At 45.2% G+C, this 18,815-nt stretch overlaps 1 protein-coding gene across 1 annotated transcript in view; it reads left to right on the forward strand.

Annotated features, from left to right (window-relative positions):
• LOC134407377 (uncharacterized) overlaps positions 1-18,815 on the forward strand; it is a 50,468-nt gene that overhangs the window by 24,931 nt on the left and 6,722 nt on the right. Inside the window, exons 18-28 of the mRNA XM_063139114.1 lie at positions 478-689; positions 2,226-2,388; positions 3,992-4,071; positions 6,947-7,107; positions 8,950-9,091; positions 9,395-9,555; positions 10,366-10,444; positions 12,904-13,062; positions 14,425-14,766; positions 16,800-16,918; positions 18,450-18,565. Of these exons, the coding sequence (XP_062995184.1) occupies positions 478-689; positions 2,226-2,388; positions 3,992-4,071; positions 6,947-7,107; positions 8,950-9,091; positions 9,395-9,555; positions 10,366-10,444; positions 12,904-13,062; positions 14,425-14,766; positions 16,800-16,918; positions 18,450-18,565 (1,734 nt within the window). The remainder of the gene's footprint in view (positions 1-477; positions 690-2,225; positions 2,389-3,991; positions 4,072-6,946; positions 7,108-8,949; positions 9,092-9,394; positions 9,556-10,365; positions 10,445-12,903; positions 13,063-14,424; positions 14,767-16,799; positions 16,919-18,449; positions 18,566-18,815) is intronic.

An 18,815-nucleotide genomic window follows, 5' to 3' on the forward strand; every position in this document is an offset into this window, starting at 1 on the left:
GCAGCAGCAGAGAAAAAGATGCATCAATCTGACACCTTTTCCAGAGCGTCGCCGCTCCTCCACAGGCTCAGCTCAGTCACTCACCACAACTCCCCTTACTGCACCTGCGGCTGCATAGAAGAGGACCAACAGCAAGGAAAGGTGCAGGTGTTCTCCTCAGGCTACCTGAGTCCCATGCAATGCAAAGGAGTTTGGTGAGCTTGGCTGGTTGCCGTCACAGCTTTAGGCTAAGTGCCAGGCAGAGCTGCTGGGTTATTTGGGGAGGAAGAAAGAGAGTTTTGTAGGGGTGAGGGGGAGATGAGGGGGTGAAGGAGAGGAAAGGAGAGAGGGGAGAAATAAAAGAAAAGTCCCCCTCCCCCCAAAAAATTGTCCCGGTTTTGTGGATTCTGAATATGGCAACCCTAGTCATGATAAATATTGATGGAATACAGTCATGCAAAGTACTTTATATGCAAAGTGCATTTCTCCCCTCCTCAGGTTCAGCCATGTTTTCCTAGAGCCTGGGACATACGTCTTCCGGGATAATGCTATCCAGGACCGGATGCTAATTGTGGTGGTGAAGGAGGAGGGCATGGGCTGCGACCCCCTCACGGCTCCCTTCCAGCCCTCGTCTCCCTACCAGCTGGCTCGACATGGGATCCTGAAGCGCCAGGTGCTGAATGTAGCCCCGGACTGGGCAGTTATCGCAGGTACCGTGACAACTGTTCTGGCCATTGGGGATGGAAGTGAAGCTGATTGGAGCATGGGGAAGGAGAAACTTTGATCCTCTTCAAACAACACGATAATAAGCCATGGTGGTTTAACATTTTGAGTGAAACATTCGGGTTTAGTATGTCATGTGAACCATTCCTAACCATGGTGGCTACACAACCACAGTTTAAATATGCTCACTAACCATTTGCTCTAAAAGGGTTAGCAGTAGGGTGACCATATTTGGGAAACCAAAAAAGAGGACACCTAGTGTGTGTGGAGGGAAGCAGCTTTCTGAGTCCTGCAGAAAGTACTTTATTCCCCCGCCACCTTAAAGAACCCGATTGGAGTGGAGGAGGGGAAAGGATTTCATTCTGCACCACCACCATCCACTCCAATTGGGGCCTTTTCTATAATGTCCACGAATGACCCACTTTCCCCTTTAAGACCTCAATTGGAGCTCGGGGTGGGGGAATGATGTGCCTCAAGAAAGCATGTCATTCCCTCCTGCCATGCTAATGGCAGCCTTAAAGGGGAAGGTGTGTCATTCCAGGACATTATTGAAAATTATAGAAAATCCCCCCTGACACCATGGAAAGAACAAAAACCAGGACAAATCCGGGGAAATCCTGACAGTTGGTCACCCTAGTTAGCAGCCTAACCATGGCTTAACGGGTTGTCTGAACAGGCTCTTTCTGTCTATTGTATTCAAGTTAACATTTTTGATGTTAAAAATCACAAAGAGTTGTGTGGTGCCTTAAATACTAACAAATCATGAGCACTGCTGTCTCTCCAGTTTAACCATCCATTACACAGGTGCAGGACACTGCATGATGGCCTTTGAATTGGGACTATCCTGCAAAATGCAACAGAAACACACATTCTCTGTTTTCCTGTGCCGTATTAAAAGCAATAGAATGTTTAAAATATTAAAAGCAATAAAACAGCAATTAAAACAAAACCAACATTAAACCAGCAGGAACAACAACAGCAAAACCAATACTCATCATGGGAAGGCAATCGTATATTAAGGCCTTCTTGAAAGCCTGCAAAGACGGTGCATGGCAGACCTCCAATGGGAGTGCCTTCAAGCAGTTTGGGGCCTCTGCAGAGAAGGACACCCACTTGGGCAAATGAGAAGAGCCAAGAAATTGTTTAAATAAATACATAAATAAATAAACTAAGCAGGATTTCGGGAAGAGTGTTTTGTGAATGCTTTAGGGTGGATTCCTGCATTGAGCAGGGGGATGGACTCGATGGCCTTGTAGGCCCCTTCCAACTCTGCTATTCTATGATTCTATGAAGGGGTTCCGGGATTGACTAACTGGTGCTCAAGGCTGCTTACAAGCATAATTAAAGCAGATTGAAACAATAAGACATCAGGCAGAGTGGAAGTGTGAAGATGTGAACCATTTGTGATGCCATCTGGGGGAAATGATGCCAGAGGGAGAGATAGCAGTCGGTGCTTTGATCATGAACCACTGTGTGCCGTCTCCCAGCCTTTCATCACCGCTGTCTTTCTCCTGCCATTCCAGCTGTGCTTTTTGTCCTGGGCTTCCTCACCATGGTACTGACAGCCCTGGTTGTCCTACTGAGGCATCCCAGCTCCACTCTGAGCCCAATGAAGAGCTGGAAGCCACGGTGGAGGAGCCTGGGAGAGCCATGCGTCCCACCAGAGTATGTGCTCATTAAAGAGAGGTGAGTTGCAGAGCCCTGATCAGTACTTAGCAGTTTGTCCTCACCGGAACTTTTTCCCCACGCTACGTTTGCCAGGATACTGCCCCCCCCCCCGCCTGCAAAAGCTATGGTATTTCAATAGCTGAGCAGAAAAGAATTTAAACTTCAAGCACAGAAAAAACTCCTACAACTCCCAGTATGCGGCAGCCAGACATAAAACACGGCCTACAAATCTGGTTGGCTGGAGCAAGCTGGGAGTTGTAGGACTTTTTTATTTTATTTTATTTATTTATTTATTCCAAATAGAGGGAGAAAACGTGGAGGCAGTGACAGACTTTGTATTTCTGGGCACAAAGATTACTGCAGACGCTGACTGCAGCCAGGAAATCAGAAGACGTTTACTTCTTGTGAGGAGAGCAATGACAAATCTCGATAAAATAGTTAAGAGCAGAGACATCACACTGACAACAAAGGTCCGCATAGTTAAAGCAATGGTATTCTCCGTAGTAACCTATGGCTGCGAGAGCTGGACCATAAGGAAAGCTGAGCGAAGGAAGATGGATGCTTTTGAACTGTGGTGTTGGAGGAAAATTCTGAGAGTGCCTTGGACTGCAAGAAGATCAAACCAGTCCATACTCCAGGAAATAAAGCCAGACTGCTCACTTGAGGGAATGGTATTAAAGGCCAAACTGAAGTACTTTGGCCACATAATGAGAAGACAGGATACCCTGGAGAAGAGGCTGATGCTAGGGAAAGTGGAAGGCAAAAGGAAGAGGGGCCGACCAAGGGCAAGATGGATGGATGATATTCTGGAGGTGACAGACTTGACCTTGGGGGAGCTAGGGGTGGTAACGGCCGACAGAAAGCTCTGGCGTGGGCTGGTCCATGAAGTCACAAAGAGTCGGAAGTGACTGAACGAATAAACAACATTCCATTTTTATACCGCCCAATAGCCAAAGCTCTCTGGGTGGTTCACAAAAGTTAAAACCATGAGGAACATGATAAAACAACCAATCTAAAAAAAAACCAATACAAAATACAATATAAAAAGCACAACCAGGATAAAACCACACAGCAGAAATTGATATAGGATTAAAATGCAGAATTAAAACAGCAAAATTTAAATTTAAGTTAAATTAGGTATTAAAATACTGAGAAAATAAAAAGCTCTTCAGCCGGCGACGAAAAGAATACAGTGTAGGCGCCACGCGGACCTCTCTGGGGAGCTCGTTCCACAGCCAGGGTGCCACAACATTTTCCAAACTTTACTCCAAAGTTTGGTTTGTCTTATTCCTGTTCTCATTGGTGACTTGGATTGCTCCATTAAAGTTCTAGCTGGTTCTGACTGAAACCCATAATGGATTCACAGCCCCACTAAAACCATAGCCACCAACCTCCACTGCTATGATGGCAAGGATCTATGGAGCTTCCATGTTCAGAGGCAGTGTATCTCTGGATACCAATTGCTCTGAAGCAACGGCAGGGTAAGGCTATAGCCTTCGTGCCGTGCATGTAAGCTTCCTGGGGACATCTGGTTGGATGCTATGAGAAACAGGGTTCTGCACTAGGTGGATTTTTGGTCTGATACATCAAGGCTCTTCTTATCCCCTTCCTGGTCTCACAGCCTTCAATTCTATGAAGCTCTTGGTCCCCGAGGCTCTGGAGAAGAACCTGATTTCGGAGAAGGATTTTTTTCTGGACAAGGTAAGACCCTATATGGAAAATTAGGATTCCTAACAAAGGGTAAGTGAATGTTTCATATCTCTGCTTCCAGCACACAGGCCCAAGTGTGTTTATCTCCATTTCTGGCATGAGAGACGTTTTCTGTGCCTTCAAGAAATTCCTGTCCCAAAACCAGTTCCCCAAAGCCATTGTGCAGCCTCTGCGAAAAACTAAAGCAACGTTGGTGCTGTAATAAGAGAAGCACTCTAGCGACACACCTCCCACAGGGGAGACAGTGACAATTGTGTACTTGCATACAAACAAGCCCCTTTTAAACATGGGACGTCTTTCAAGTGTTTTGGAAGATCTGCGGTGTAGATTCCATAAATTGTGATGCTGTGTGTGTTTTTTTCTGGAATTTTTCAAAAGGTGGAAGATGTCTGATGAAAAAGTAGGGTGTTTGGGTGGAGCATTTTGGCTGGCACTGGATGCTAATGAATCAACACGTTCCCCCGTTGCTGCCTTGAAATGAACAATAGTATTGTTCATCCTCAGCTGGTTTTTATAATGCCCGGGGATGACTCCATGGGATCTTGCCTCCTCTTTGATGGGAAAATGAGTTTGCAAGATCTTCAAGGCAGAATTGTTTCCTGATGGTGGTGCAGGAAGAGCTGAGTCCAGGAGATGGCAGTGTTTGCACTCTTAAGTGAATGGCTCAGCTAGAAATTCAGCAGGGGGAAAGAGAAAAGAAGACCAAGGGCTCATCTACATGGGCTCTTTACCCCCAGAGTAGCTTCAGAGTAGCGGCAGTTGATCTACATGATGCAGCCGTCACTCCGAAGGGATCCAGGGGCAGAGCCCCAAAGCACCACACTTAAAAAGTCGGGTACTTGCCCTGACTTTTTTTAGCTTGAAGCCAAGCTCTGCACCTCTGTTTAGCCTTTTCAAGGGAAGGGGGTTAAAGGAGGGGTTGGAAGGGGGCAGATACAAAGCTCTGGGCTACACACTGCAAATAAATTCAAGAAGGACGCAGACAAGCTGCAGCGTGTTCAGAGGAGGGCAACCAGGATGATCAGGGGTCTGGAAACAAAGCCCTATGAAGAGAGACTGAAAGAACTGGGCATCTTTAGCCTGGAGAAGAGAAGAATTGAGGGGAGACATGATAGCACTCTTCAAATACTTGAAAGGTTGTCACACAGAGGAGGGCCAGGATCTCTTCTCGATCATCCCAGAGTGCAGGACATGGAATTATGGGCTCAAGTTACAGAAAGCCAGATTCCAGCTGGACATCAGGAAAAACGTCCTGACTGTTAGAGCAGTACGACAATGGAACCAGTTACCTAGGGAGGTTGTGGGGCTCTCCCACACTAGAGGCATTGAAGAGTCAGCTGGACAACCCTCTGTCAGGAATGCTTTAGGGTGGATTCCTGCATTGAGCAGGGGGTTGGACTTGATGGCCTTATAGGCCCCTTCCAACTCTACTATTCTATGATTCTATGATTCTAAATATTTTTTTTAAAAAAATGGGGGGGGGAGAGGAACGGGGCAGCAGGGAGGCTGCTGCCGCTGCCAGGTCAAGCACCTAAAGAAGTTCTTCTCCCCCACCCCCATTTTATTTATTTATTCGAAGGTTCACATCTAAAGATAAAAAGTAAAAAAAAAAATGAGGTATGGGGCAGCCAGAGCGAGCTCAGAGGAAGGAGAGCCAGCTGCCCTATTCCCCCCTTTTAAAAAAATCTTTAGATGTGAACCTTTGCATCTAAATATTAAAAATAAATAAAATGGGGGTGACAGATGATGGGAAGGAGCGTCAATTCAGGATCCCGGGGCATCAAGATGGGGGTCAAGGCAGGGAGAACTCCATTGCCACTGTCATCCAGCTAGTCCCATTTGCAAAATTCACTCATGGCTCTCAGGGCCCCTTCACACGTTGCATTTTTAGGTTTGCATCTAAGGTGTTTTAAGGACATGCTTAACCTGTATTTCCAAGTGCGTGCATCATACACATGCACTACTCTGGAATGGATGAAAAGCCATAAAGGTGCACACTCATGTAATTCATATTGGGTGTGAATGCTGTAACCTGAGACTATGCAGATTTCAACCACAGCAGCTTTTGTGATTTGAAAAGTAACGGCTGCGGCTGCAGCTGAAATCCGTGTGCTCCCAGGTCACATCAAACACTGCTCAAAAAAGTATAACTCTCCCATGAGTTAGAGAAAGACGAAGACCAAAAGAAAAGTTATAAACTGGTCTTCCTAGAACAGCAACAACAAAAGTGAGGATTTAAAATGTGCCTCTTTCATGTAGGAAAAATATTACAACCTGAATGGCTTAACATCTTGAGTGTACATCGCACTAGTCTAACATTAGCCGATAATTAATGCTTTGCAAATATCTGGGGCACCTCGCTAGGGATGTTGTGAAAACTGTCAGGATTTGTCTCCGATATTGTGGTTTTCTGGAGACAAACTTATTTCAAATTCTGACCTACTTGGTCAAAGTTTTGCAGCATATGCACAGAAAATGGATCCCATGATGGGACTATCTATCTAGTCACATTTCTGTGCTACCCTCTCTCAAAGGACATTGAGATGGTACTGATGGGGTTTGTTCAGTTTTCTCATCACAATAACCCTGTGGTGTAGCTGAGGCTCAAAGACAGCAATTCAGCCTAGGCAGCCCAATGAGTTTCACAGCTGAGCGGGGATTTTAGTTCCATTTTCTCTGATCCAATCATCTATCCAAATCCCACTCTGTTTTTGAAGAGGACAAGAAGGCAGAGATTGGAAGAGCCCTTCAGTTTCTGCAGTGCCTTCCCTTCCCAGTGCAAAGAAATCCTAGAAATGGAGCACTACAAATCTCCTTTGGTGCAGAAGGTCTTATGAGATGAAAACGAAGAACACGTCTGTTTCAGGGGACCATTCCATGTTAAGAGACCTGGAAGATTTCAGCGTTCACACTTTATACGACAAACTGGAGGACCAGAACTTGCATCTTGCATCGCAGCTTGCGAAACACCGGGCAGATGTCCTAGTGTTTTACCATGGAATCCACCAGAAGATACAGAGCCTTTGGGTCAGTAAGCAGAAATGTTTTCAGACATCCTGGTAATTTGTCCTTCACTATCTTTCTTGTGGTTTATCCAGCAGAGCAGAGCACTGGAGTGAGGCTTACTTGGCTGGGAGTGGTCCGGAGCTTCCTTTAAAATTCCATGAAAAAAGAAGGGTGGTTGCAGAACAAAAGTCTTGTTTGGAAGCATCCTGGGTCTGACATGGGGTGATGGGTCAGGAGGCATGGCTGTGAACAAGCTGGGAGTTTAGATCCTGGACTGGGTAGACAAAGTGTAGCAGGGCAGAGCTGGTGCAAGGCAAAGCAAGGAAGAGTTTCTGGGCATGTCTACACCAGGGGGTTGGAAGAGGAGAATCTCACAATATGCTGATCATAATATCTTCCCCCTCAGTCTACATGTGGCGCGTGACATCCTGGGGGATGTCGCGACCGCCATTTTTTTAAAATAAAAAATGACCGCAGGAGTTCTCCAGTGAAAAAGGTATTTTTTAAAAAAAAAACCACCTCCCGCTCACCCCACCTCACCCCACCCCCAATGGGCACAGAGCTCCTGAAGAGCTCCATGCCCCATGCCCAGTCCCCAGCTCCTCGCATTTATTCGCGAGGACCCAGGACAACCCGGGACAGCCGCCCACATGTCACGCGGTCTCGGGATCATCAACAGGGCCATGGGGAAAACTGGGACAAAAGTGTAGGGCAATATCCCAGAGAAATGAAGGGATCTTCCCTGCCTGCTCCCATGATCCCCTGTGCATGATGTGGATGCACAGGGATGATACCGGGGCGATCTCCGGGATATCCCATCATCTAGATGTGCAGGACCTCCCTCAGTGCCTCCTGGGCAGGGACCTTGGCTCAGTGGTAGAGCAGCACACTGTGGTCCTGTGTTCAGTTCCTGGCATCTCCAGTTAAGGGATCACTGGAAGCAGGGCAGGCAAAACCTGTCTTTGACCCTGGAAAGTCACTGCCCACCAGAGTAGACAATCATGGATTAGATGGATGTTGCATCAGGCAGCTTCCTGTGTCCTTATCTAATTCACAAAGGTGGGAATTTTACCGTGGAGTCAAGAAATTTGGTGAAGTGGTTGTGTATTTAATTTAGTTTAATTTAATTTATATCCCACCATTCCACCCAAAATGGCACTCAACTCATTCAGGCTCTTGCCTCCATCAGCTGTCATTAGGTAGGATGACCATATGAAAAGGAGGACAGGGCCCCTGTATCTTTAACAGATGCATAGAAAAGGGAATTTCGGCAGGTGTCATTTGTATATATGGAGAACCTGGTGAAATTCCCTCTTCATCACAACAGTTAAAGTGCAGGAGCTATACTAGAGTGCCCAGATTTAACAGAGAGCAGGGCACCTGCACCTTTAACTGTTGTGATGAAGAGGGAATTTCATCAGGTTCCCCATATATACAAATGACACGTGCTGAAATTTCCTTTTCAATAAAACCGTTAAAGATACAGGAGCCTTGTCCACCTTTTCATATGGTCACCCTACATCAGGCAAGCTGATTGGCGGGAGAAGAGGAAAGCAAGGCCACTCCATTGGTTCTGCTGAGAGAACAGCTGTGTTTACCTCCTCCTCTCCTTGCATCGTTTCTTTTCCAGCTGTTGTTCTAGGAACTCCATAATTATAAACAAGTGCCTGAGTTGGCTTGTATTTTTTTTCCTTCTCCCTCCCAATCTCTTTTCCTTTTGTGTCATGTCCTTTACATTGTAAGGCTGGAGGTGGGGACCATCTTACTATTCATCTTCTTCGCCAGCTGAAAAGGGGAGTAAAAATGGTTCAAATAAATAAAGGAGTATAGCAAAGCATTTTAGTAATTGCTCTCTCTTTCAAGGATATGGTCCAGACACTGGACATGGATTTACTGAAGGGCCCTGAAAGAGGCAAAGTCACCTTCAGCCCATCCAAGGAGACCCAACAGAGTGAGAACTCCCCAGCAAAGTTTTCTGGGGTCTTGCAAACCATGGGCTACTCAGGTGAGACACCAGGCAGTGAAGAATGCTTCTCCACTGAATTTCAAAGACCTTCGATTTTTATTTTTATTTTGCAAACTGCAGACAAACTTACTATGTCACTCCATATGTAGTTCTGTTGACTAATATTTTATTTATTTATTTATTTATTTATTTATTTATTTATTTATTTATTGCATTCATATACCGCCCCACAGCAGAAGCTCTCTGGGCAGTTCACGTATCGTTACAATTCTTCAGAGGCATTGATACAAAGAGACAGAATTAGCTCATCACTAGAGTTAACGTCTTTCTGGATTCTTTCAGGTTCGGAGTGGCAGGAGGCAATGGACTTAATGAAAGCCCTAGGAATTCTGCTGCGAAAAATGCAATCTGGGAAAGCGACAGTGAAACAAGAAAGGCCTGATGGGACTGGAAGCTCTGGTCTGGCCATCCGAGAGCAAGCTGGGATTCAGCAACGAAACCTGGTAAGAATTAAGGCCTCTGTCTGGGGAACCCCCTCTTATTTTCTCGATCTAGGGCTTGTGATTCTTTATAGAATCATAGAATCATAGTATATAGGGTGACCAACTGTCAGGATTTCCCCGGATTTGTCCTGGTTTTTGCTCTTTCCATGGTGTCAGGGGGGATTTTTGATAATTTTCAATAATGTCCTGGAATGATACACCTTCCTCTTTAAGGCTGCCATTAGCATGGCAGGAGGGAATGACATGCGTTCTTGAGGCACATCATTCCCCCACCCTGAGCTCCAATTGAGGTCTTAAAGGGGAAAGTGGGTCATTCGTGGACATTATAGAAAAGGCCCCAATTGGAGTGGATGGTGGTGGTGCAGAATGAAATCCTTTCCCCTCCTCCACTCCAATCGGGTTCTTTAAGGTGGCGGGGGAATAACGTACTTTCAGCAGGACTCAGAAAGCTGCTTCCCCACATGCACACTAGGTGTCCTCTTTTTTGGTTTCCCAAATATGGTCACCCTAATAGTATAGCAGAGTTGGAAGGGGCCTATAAGGCCATCAGGTCCAACCACCTGCTCAATGCAGGAATCCACCCTAAAGCATCCCTGATAGATGGTTGTCTAGCTGCCTCTTGAATGCCTCTAGCATGGGAGAGCCCACAACCATTCTAGGTAATTGGTTCCATTGTCGTACTGCTCTAACAGTCAGGACGTTTTTCCTGATGTCCAGCCGGAATCTGGCTTCCTGTAATTTGAGCCCATTATTCCATGTCCTGCACTCTGAGATGATCGAGAAGAGATCCTTTACCATTTTCCCCCATAGGGTACTGGCTTGCTGCAGCAACATATCTTGTCCAGTGGGAAAAGGGCTTCCCTGAGCTCCCATGGGTGTGAAGACCAAGGTAAGGGGGGTGTTTCTTTAAACCTGGGTATGAGGAACTTGTGCCCTCCACCCCTGGACATAGTTGGGCTCTTAACTCCCATCATCCCCTTTGGTTGGGAGTGGTGGGTGCTGTAGTCCAACCCTTTGACCCAGCTTGTATTTGGAGGACAATATGATAGGCAGTCATAATCACAAGGATGAAGATCTTAGAGCTGTGTACCAACAGCCTTTTGAAATTTTATACGTTGTTTGTGGGCAGAGAAATAGGGGACACCATTTCACTGAATTTCTCCAGGGAAAGGAGAATTTCTCAACTGTTTCTCACAGGTAGGGCTCTCCATTGGCAAGGCTGTTAACACGGCTTCTTTCTTTTTGGGGAAAGTTTTTTTGGGGGGTTGTGTGTGTTCCAACAGCATCAACTGTGTTGGCAGACTGGCCGCCATCTTGCGTCCCCCACAATGGAGGTGTGAGGGCTGGGCAGTGTTGTGTCTAGGTCCAGGGATGAGGTGGAGTTAGTGCTCTGCCAAAATCTGTCCTCCAATTTCCTGAAAGTCACCCACCCACACAGGAAAGGGTCTTTAATTGTTTTGCCTCATTCTCAGGGTGTTTCATAATTTATTTTTGTGGTGTTTGTGAGCATACCAAATCACAGCTTAGCCTCCCAGGCTGCCTGCACTTCCTGATCTGAAAAAGCCTTATGGCAGGAATTATCTCAGGTTGCCTTCCTCTGAGCTTTAATTGAAGTGTGGCAACCCACAGAGGCTACAAGCTGCTAGAGATGATTGCGTAATGAAAAACAGGACACTCCCCGGCCGTTTTCCTAAGTAAAGTAAGCCCAAGAAATGCAAACCCAACCCATGAATGAGAATTCCTCTGGAATTTCATCACCACTGAATTTCTTTTCAAAAAAAGTTTCTCTTCTATCAAATTGAATGGGAATCATTAAAAAAAATGAGAGAGAAATTTGTGGCACAATGCTGGAAGATGTAAAGTCAGGATTCATGCAAACAGTTGCAATAAATCTGTGAGTGGTAGAATCAAGTAAAAGGTTACAGAAGCCCTGTGTGATATGGAGTTCCAGGGGGCCAAACTAGAGGTAACTTTGGAGTTCCACAATTATGACCTTTCAAGAGTTCATAGAATCATAGAATAGTAGAGTTAGAAGGGTCCTATGAGGTCATCAAGTCCACCCCCCTGCTCAATGCAGGAATCCACCCTAAAGCATACCTGACAGATGGCTGTCCTGTCCAGCCTCCTTTTGAATGCCTCTAGCATGGGAGAGCCCACCACTTCCCTCGGTAATTGGTCCCATTGTCATACTGCTCTAACAGTCAGGAAGTTTTTTTTCCTGATGTGAGCCAGAATCTGGCTTCCTGTCACTTGAGCCCATTATTCCGTGTCCTGCACTCTGGGATGATTGAGAAGAAATTCTGGCCCTCCTCTGTGTGACAACCTTTCATGTATTTGAAGAGTGCTATCATGTCTCCCCTCAATCCTCTTCTCCAGGCTAAACATGCCAAGTTCTTTCAGTCTCTCCTCCTAGGACTTTGTTTCCAAACCCCTGATCATCCTGGTTGCCCTCCTCTGAACATGCTCCAGCTTGTCTGCATCCTTTTTGAAGTGTGGTGCCCAGAACCGGATGCACTACTCAAGATGAGGCCTAACCTGTGCTGAACAGAGGGGAACCAGGACCTCGCGTGATTTGGAAGTCCTTCCTTCCTTCCTTCCTTCCCTTCCCTTCCCTTCCCTTCCCTTCCCTTCCCTTCCCTTCCCTTCCTTCTTTCCTTCTTGTTACCAACCCTACACATTTTGGGGCACAACCCTATTCATGTTTAGACAGGAAAAAGTCCTACAACTCCCAACATGATGCCAGCTCCCAGCCAGCCTGAGTTTCTTTCAAGACTGGGCACTCTGAGAGAGAGTGTTCAATTCTTTCTCCCCTTTCCCCTGAGCTCACACAGCCCAGTTGCTCTTAGTCTAATGCCATAAAAAAAAAAAAGACAAAACCATTTCTTAATAGCAGATTGGCGGGGTGTGTGTGTGACAATTTAGATCAAAGCAGGGGAGGAAAAGAGGAAACCGTCTCGCAGAGCACCATTTCCCTCACCTACGATTCAGCCATGCACTTTTAAAGAAACACACGTGGAACCACTATAGAACGTGATCCTAATGACCAATCTCCCACGCCGTGGCTAGTTTCAACGGGGCTGCTCTCATCAGAGGGTGCCATTCATCTAAGCTGCCAATAGGTGGCAACCCAAGCCGTGTATAGTGGAAGTGTTAGAGCTTCAGTTATGAACCAGGACTTTTTTTATTTATTTATTTATTATTTTTAGGCCATGCAAGCCTCCCGTGTGACAATATGTTACATAATAGCCCCCCCCCATCTGCGTAGTCATCTCCATGAAGCCGTGGTCTCTCCCTGAGCCTACATGCTCCAACGTAAGCTGATACGCCTTGTCTATCTGTCTTCATCAGGGTTGGATCTGCGGACTCATAAGAGGACCATCCTGGCTTGTGTGCATGAGTTGCAAGTGGAGGCCCTGATGACAGCTTCTCCCCTGGCTAGGACCTTGCGTGAGATCAAGCACTGTTTGGAGGCATCGCAGCCGCCCCCTCGCTCTCTTCCTTCTCTAGGTGATGAAGCAGATTGCTTCTTGGGTCTCTTTACTGGTACCAATCAACCCTGCAAACTTTATTTATTTGCAATATTTATGGAAAGGAACCTCTCGTGCAAGCCCTGAGTCATTACTGACTCTAGGAGGGACGCCAGCTTTTGTTGACGTTTTCTTGGCAGGCCTTATAGCGGGGTGGTTTGCCGTTGCCTTCCCCGGCCGTTATTACCTTTCCCCCAGCTAACTGGGTACTCATTTTACTGACCTCGGGAGGATGGATGGCTGAGTCGACCTGAGATGGCTGCCTGAAACCAGCTTCCGCTGGGATCGAACTCAGGCCGTGGGGAGAGTTCCAGCTGCAGAAACTGCTGCTTTACTGCTCTGTGCCACATGAGGCTCAGCAATATTTGTATACCGCTCCATATCTAAAATAGATTCTAGAGCAGTAGGAATAAAATAATAAAAAGATTCGAACAACATGTTAAAATTGTTCAATTTAAAGCAGAATACCATTAAAAATGGTGGCTGGTCAGTTGAAGAATGCTTCCTGGGTAAGAGAAGCATTCCAGTGCATCCTTTCAGAAGGCACTGGAAGCAGCACAGTGTTGGTGCCTGGCTTATCTCCAGGGGCAGGGAGTTTGAAAAAAAGGGGCCACCACACTAAAGCCTCTTCTCCTGGTGGACTCCAGTCAGGCCACGCGTACATGTGGGACCACCAGTAGTATGTCTTCTCCTGACATTATTGACTGGGCAGGTTGGTAATGGAGGAGGCACTCTCTCAGGTATCCTGGTCCCAAGTTGTTCAGGGGTTTAAGTAATGTTGTGACCCTCCAATTTCACTTCTGTGTCTAACCAGCACTTACAGCGAAATGCAGCATTTAATTGTGAAAGGGGGGGGGAAGCACAGTTTCCTCTTGTGTATTCATGCTGTTCCACTATACCACAGTGCCACCTAGAGGTTATGTAGCAGAAAAGCAGGAAAAGGAAATGCTCCTCAAATAGAGCTCAGAAGAATCACACACATCTACCCATTAGGGAGCCTTTCATCTCTTGGCTCTTTTTAACAATTTCTGGTATGCTGTATAGAGTTAGAAACTTAATTCCCCCCTCTACCCCATATTATTGTATTTAAGAAGCTACATCAAAGCTGATGCTAATAACCACAACATTCTTCTTCACACATACACACCCCTGCACTCCTCCAAAAAAATCATGTTTCCCACCAAGGCCTTATGGGTTAGCTACACAACTTGGCAAGCATTCTCACAATTATGGTAAAGTATGTGCCCGGGGATAAGGTTCGTTGACTCAGGAACCTTAACAAGCACTTTGGTGCTTTCAAAATCATGGAATTATTTTCAATGCCTGCTTCCCATCTTTCCAGGGACAAACGAAGATGGTGGTTCTTCTCCTTCAGGCCCTAGTGTCGACACTGTGGTCCCCACCAACCTGGCCCATTTGTCTCCTCGCCATTTTGTGGTTTACCGTTTTGGCTGCACTGTGGCACGGCTGCTGGGCAAAGTCTTTTCCTTACCAGCATTGGTACTTCTGTTGGCTCAAGCCATCCCCAAAGAAGGCTCAATGGAGGTCTGGGAGGCCCTGCACATCACCAGAGATACATACTACGATGCAAACAACAGGTTCCTGTACGTACTCTCATCACACCTGGATGATGCTGGGGGATTTGTAGCACTTGTGCTGCATGCCATGGCTCACATCAAAGCAGGTATAGTTAAGCAATCAGGAACATTGGTCCATCCAACCCAGTACTGTTAACTCAAGGTTTCAGGAAGATCTTTTTCATACTTGTAGCGTGTACTTCTGATGGCAGAACTACACACTGCAAAAGGAAAGGAAAAGGAATGTGCAGCTTCTGCTGAAAATGGCATCCCTGAATCAACTTCCTTCTCTTTTCCTAGAACATCTAGTCCAACCCAGTACTGTTAACTCAAGGTTTCAGGAAGATCTTTTTCATACTTGCAGTGTGTACTTCTGATGGCAGAACTACACACTGCAAAAGAAAAAGAATGTGCAGCTTCTGCTGAAAATAGCATCCCTGAATCAACTTTCCTCTCTTTTCCTGGAACATCTAGTTCAATGTTCCCCATGTCCTCATGGCATCATAATGTGTATTTCTCTACCCCTGCCACCCAGTGATGTAGAATGGGGTGGGTGGGAGAAATGCACCAATTGTAATGACATAAGCGCATGGCTAACTTGGCATTATTAAGGGGATGGTGGGACTAGAAATTGGGCCATTTTTAGCAGCAGTTCCATGTTCTGTGAAATGTGTACTTCCACATCCTTTAACTGTAATCACCATAAACTGAACCTGGGACATTTTGCATGCAAAAAATGTCCAGATTTCTTAAGGCTCCTTTGAATGGCTAGAATATAATGATGAAATTCCAACAATTGACACATCAGAGCCAAACTAGGCTGCTACACCCTGTGATTGGAAGCTCGTCATTCCACATAATTAGGTGCAGGGATCTTTGGTTCTATTTATGCAGCAGGTACTTGGCATCATAACACTTCCTTCATTGTGTTATTTTTCCCAGCTGGTTGTTGTTCTTCTCTTATTTGTTTCACTGCAATATTGGAATCCAAAGGCAATTATCTCCTTTTGCAGATCTTCACTTTTGTCTATTCATGTGCCCTGGAATCCTGTTTTAACCTTGCAGTATGCAGAATTAAATGAATCCTGTTTTTAAAATGGTTCAGATTTTATTGAAGGCAAGAAAGGATGGGATTTTTTTCAGGGCAAATATAATGCACAGTCCAGCTAAAGCTAAGCATTTTTACAGTGTGTGTTTACTCAGTAATAAGTCCTTTTGAGTGAAATGTAACTTGCTCCCAGGTAAGTATTATAGGAGTGCAGCTGCATCTTCCATTGCTTTTAATGGGGAAATGAAGCATGTGTTTAACTCCCTCCCATGGAATTCAATGGGAATTACAAGCATTTAATTTTGGCCTGATTGTGTCTATTCTCTACTTCTCCACTCTTGGTTGTTAATTTTGCTCTGCATGCAGAATTTAGCTATATAAATTACTTGGTTTAAGTAAATGAGTTTATTGTTTAATTGCACTCAAGTGGCATCCCCTTAAATCCATTTATAGCTAATGTGTTGATAGTATAATTGGACAAAGGAAAGCCACAAGACTATACAGCACAGAAAACAAGATGCATAACAAAGATTACAGTATAGAGTCTGGGCACTCTTTCCCCCCCTTTTTATTTTTTTGGCCCTTATATTGAGTTTGATAACAAGAAGTGCCCATTACACAATAAGCAACAAAAATAGTTTCAGCTGATTCATGAAATGCTCTGCGGGAACTTTTGCTTATTTATCAATGTCAGGTTGCACCAAATCAGTGCAGCCTAACAACGCAGAAGGGCCTTCAAACTGGCAAGCAGATGTTGCTTTTTCCTTGTTTGAGTTTAGATTTCTGACTCGTCTAAGTCATTTCATCCGTTGACTCCTCTGAGCAGTTAGACGAAACAAGTGCCCAATTGAAGTTGTTTCTTTGACATTGGGCTCTTTTGACCTTGATAATTGCAAGATGGTTCTGACCTAGATGGTTGCAAGAAGGCAAAATGGGGAACTGAGTCAAAGCTGTGAAACTTCAGATTCAATTGTTCCTGGAAGAGGTCAATGGAGATGGTTTCCTTTTAGAGTGAGGAAATTAAAGCTGGAAGAGGATCAAACAAATTCTAATGGCATGGGCCCACTTTTTAAAATCTTTTCCCCTCCCCAGGCCCCAAGGAAACCATCCCGGCAAACTTGGGCTTTTGGAAAGAGCTCAACATAGCAATTACAGCACTGGCTGATGCCTTTTTCCAGTGCTCTTGGGGAGCAGCAGAGACAGCAGAGAAGGTAAATAACTTTCCAGTGCTTCCAGACAGATACACAAGTTGCAGCAGTGAAGATGTGGCTGTAAAGTTCATGGGTCTGGCTTGGAACCAGTTTTGCTTTAGAGCTGAGCTGCCCCATTTCATCCCCCTGAAGTTGGGAGTTGAGCTGCAAAAGAGGATGAGGCCGGTAGTAACAGTGCTCCCCAGGATTTTTGGTGGTTACTGGTCACCATTCTCCCACCACCACCACCAGGATTCCTTAGCATGAGAGTAGGAAGCATCTATGTGAAGTTGTGACATGAAGTCAGTCATCATGAAGCTGGTCATGTGCGGGCCCTGCACCCTGCCCTCATTCTAAAGAATACTGGGAACAAAACAAAATTAAAAAACAAAATATCAACCACCAGGTACCAAGACTTTGGTAGCCCCAAAAGTTTCAATAGCAACTTTGGCTTCAGCCTTAATATTCACCCCATAATGGAGAGCGAGAAATGGGTTTCCATGGAAGTCTAGAGAATTGACATCATTGCTGGAAGGACTTTATCCACTTGGAACCATTCGCAGATGCTTCCAAATTTGCGAACAATTTTTGTAGACCTTCAAGCCCAAAAGTGGACAGATGTATTAATATCCATAGATGCAACTCTGGGATAGTGAGGGGGGGCAACAGATGCTGGTTTTCATGTAGTTTCCTGTATCCTTGCCATGGCAATACACACACGCGCGCGCACACACACACACACACACACACACACATCAGGTCTCTATGCTGCCCCCTTCATCTCAGGTAAATTGCATGAAAATGGAGCCTAGCAGTAGGGATATTTTCACAAACCCTACAACATAGATTGGCTAGTGACTTAGACCCTGGTGTACAGCAATGATGTCAATTCTCTAGACTCAATGCCAAATTTGGATTTCTTGTTCTTCCAGCAAACCTCTGGGAATTTAAACTGGTTGTTCCAGATTAATCCATTTGTTTCAGTAGATATGGGTGGAAAGACTTTTTGGCTTGTGCAACATGGAAAACTGGAATATCATTCAGACTGGTCTCTTTGGAGTGAGCATTCATGAGTGTGACTAATCTCACAAGAGGAGCTCGGCCAGGCCTGTTTAATTATATTAAATTTCACTCTGGATCCCATGTGGAATCAAGAGAGAGAGAGAGAGAGAGAGAGTTCTTAAGCATAAGGCTTAGATTGTTAGCTGGGGGGGATCTACACTATTGCTTTTAAAGCGCTTTAAAGCACTTTGAAAACGTTTTGAAAACTGTATATGCAGTGTGTCCTGGGCTCCAACAGTTGTCAAAACTGCTATAAAGCGCTTTAAAGCACTTTAAAGCTGTAGTGTAGATCCCCCCTAGGAGTTTAACAAAAGAACAGTCTTTTGTTCTTTTTTTTTGAATGCATAGTTTTGGGCTGTGAATAGAAAACCCAAAGAATCTGAAATTATTTCCCAAGTTTCTCAGCAAAATCTTTGGCCGTTCAATATTTCTGACAGCCAGGCCCTCCGATTTGGACCATTAAAAAACTGCTCTTTTTTTTCTTTTTCAGAACCCCATGAAAAGTTACTCACCTATTTGTTTAGCTGCTCGATCGATTTTCGAAGAACTACTGAGCATACATATATTACCTGACTCTCACTACCTTGGGAACTGCCTGCACGAAAGGTATTAGAAATTGATCTGGTTAGATAAGCAACCCAATTCAGTGACAAACAAATAATTGTCATATTGGGATATAGTCCATGTCTTCCAGTCGGATGACTATTTTTCAGTTGCATCATTGAAATAATTGCCTATGTCCCAATTCTCTCTCTCCCCCTGTTTCACTTTATTTATTTGTTTGTTTATTTATTGCATTTCTATGCCGCCCAATAGCTGAAGGTCTCTGGGCGGTTCACATTATTGAGTAACCCAG

Source organism: Elgaria multicarinata, chromosome 12, assembly GCF_023053635.1.
Source record: "Elgaria multicarinata webbii isolate HBS135686 ecotype San Diego chromosome 12, rElgMul1.1.pri, whole genome shotgun sequence".
NCBI classification, from domain to species: domain Eukaryota; kingdom Metazoa; phylum Chordata; class Lepidosauria; order Squamata; family Anguidae; genus Elgaria; species Elgaria multicarinata.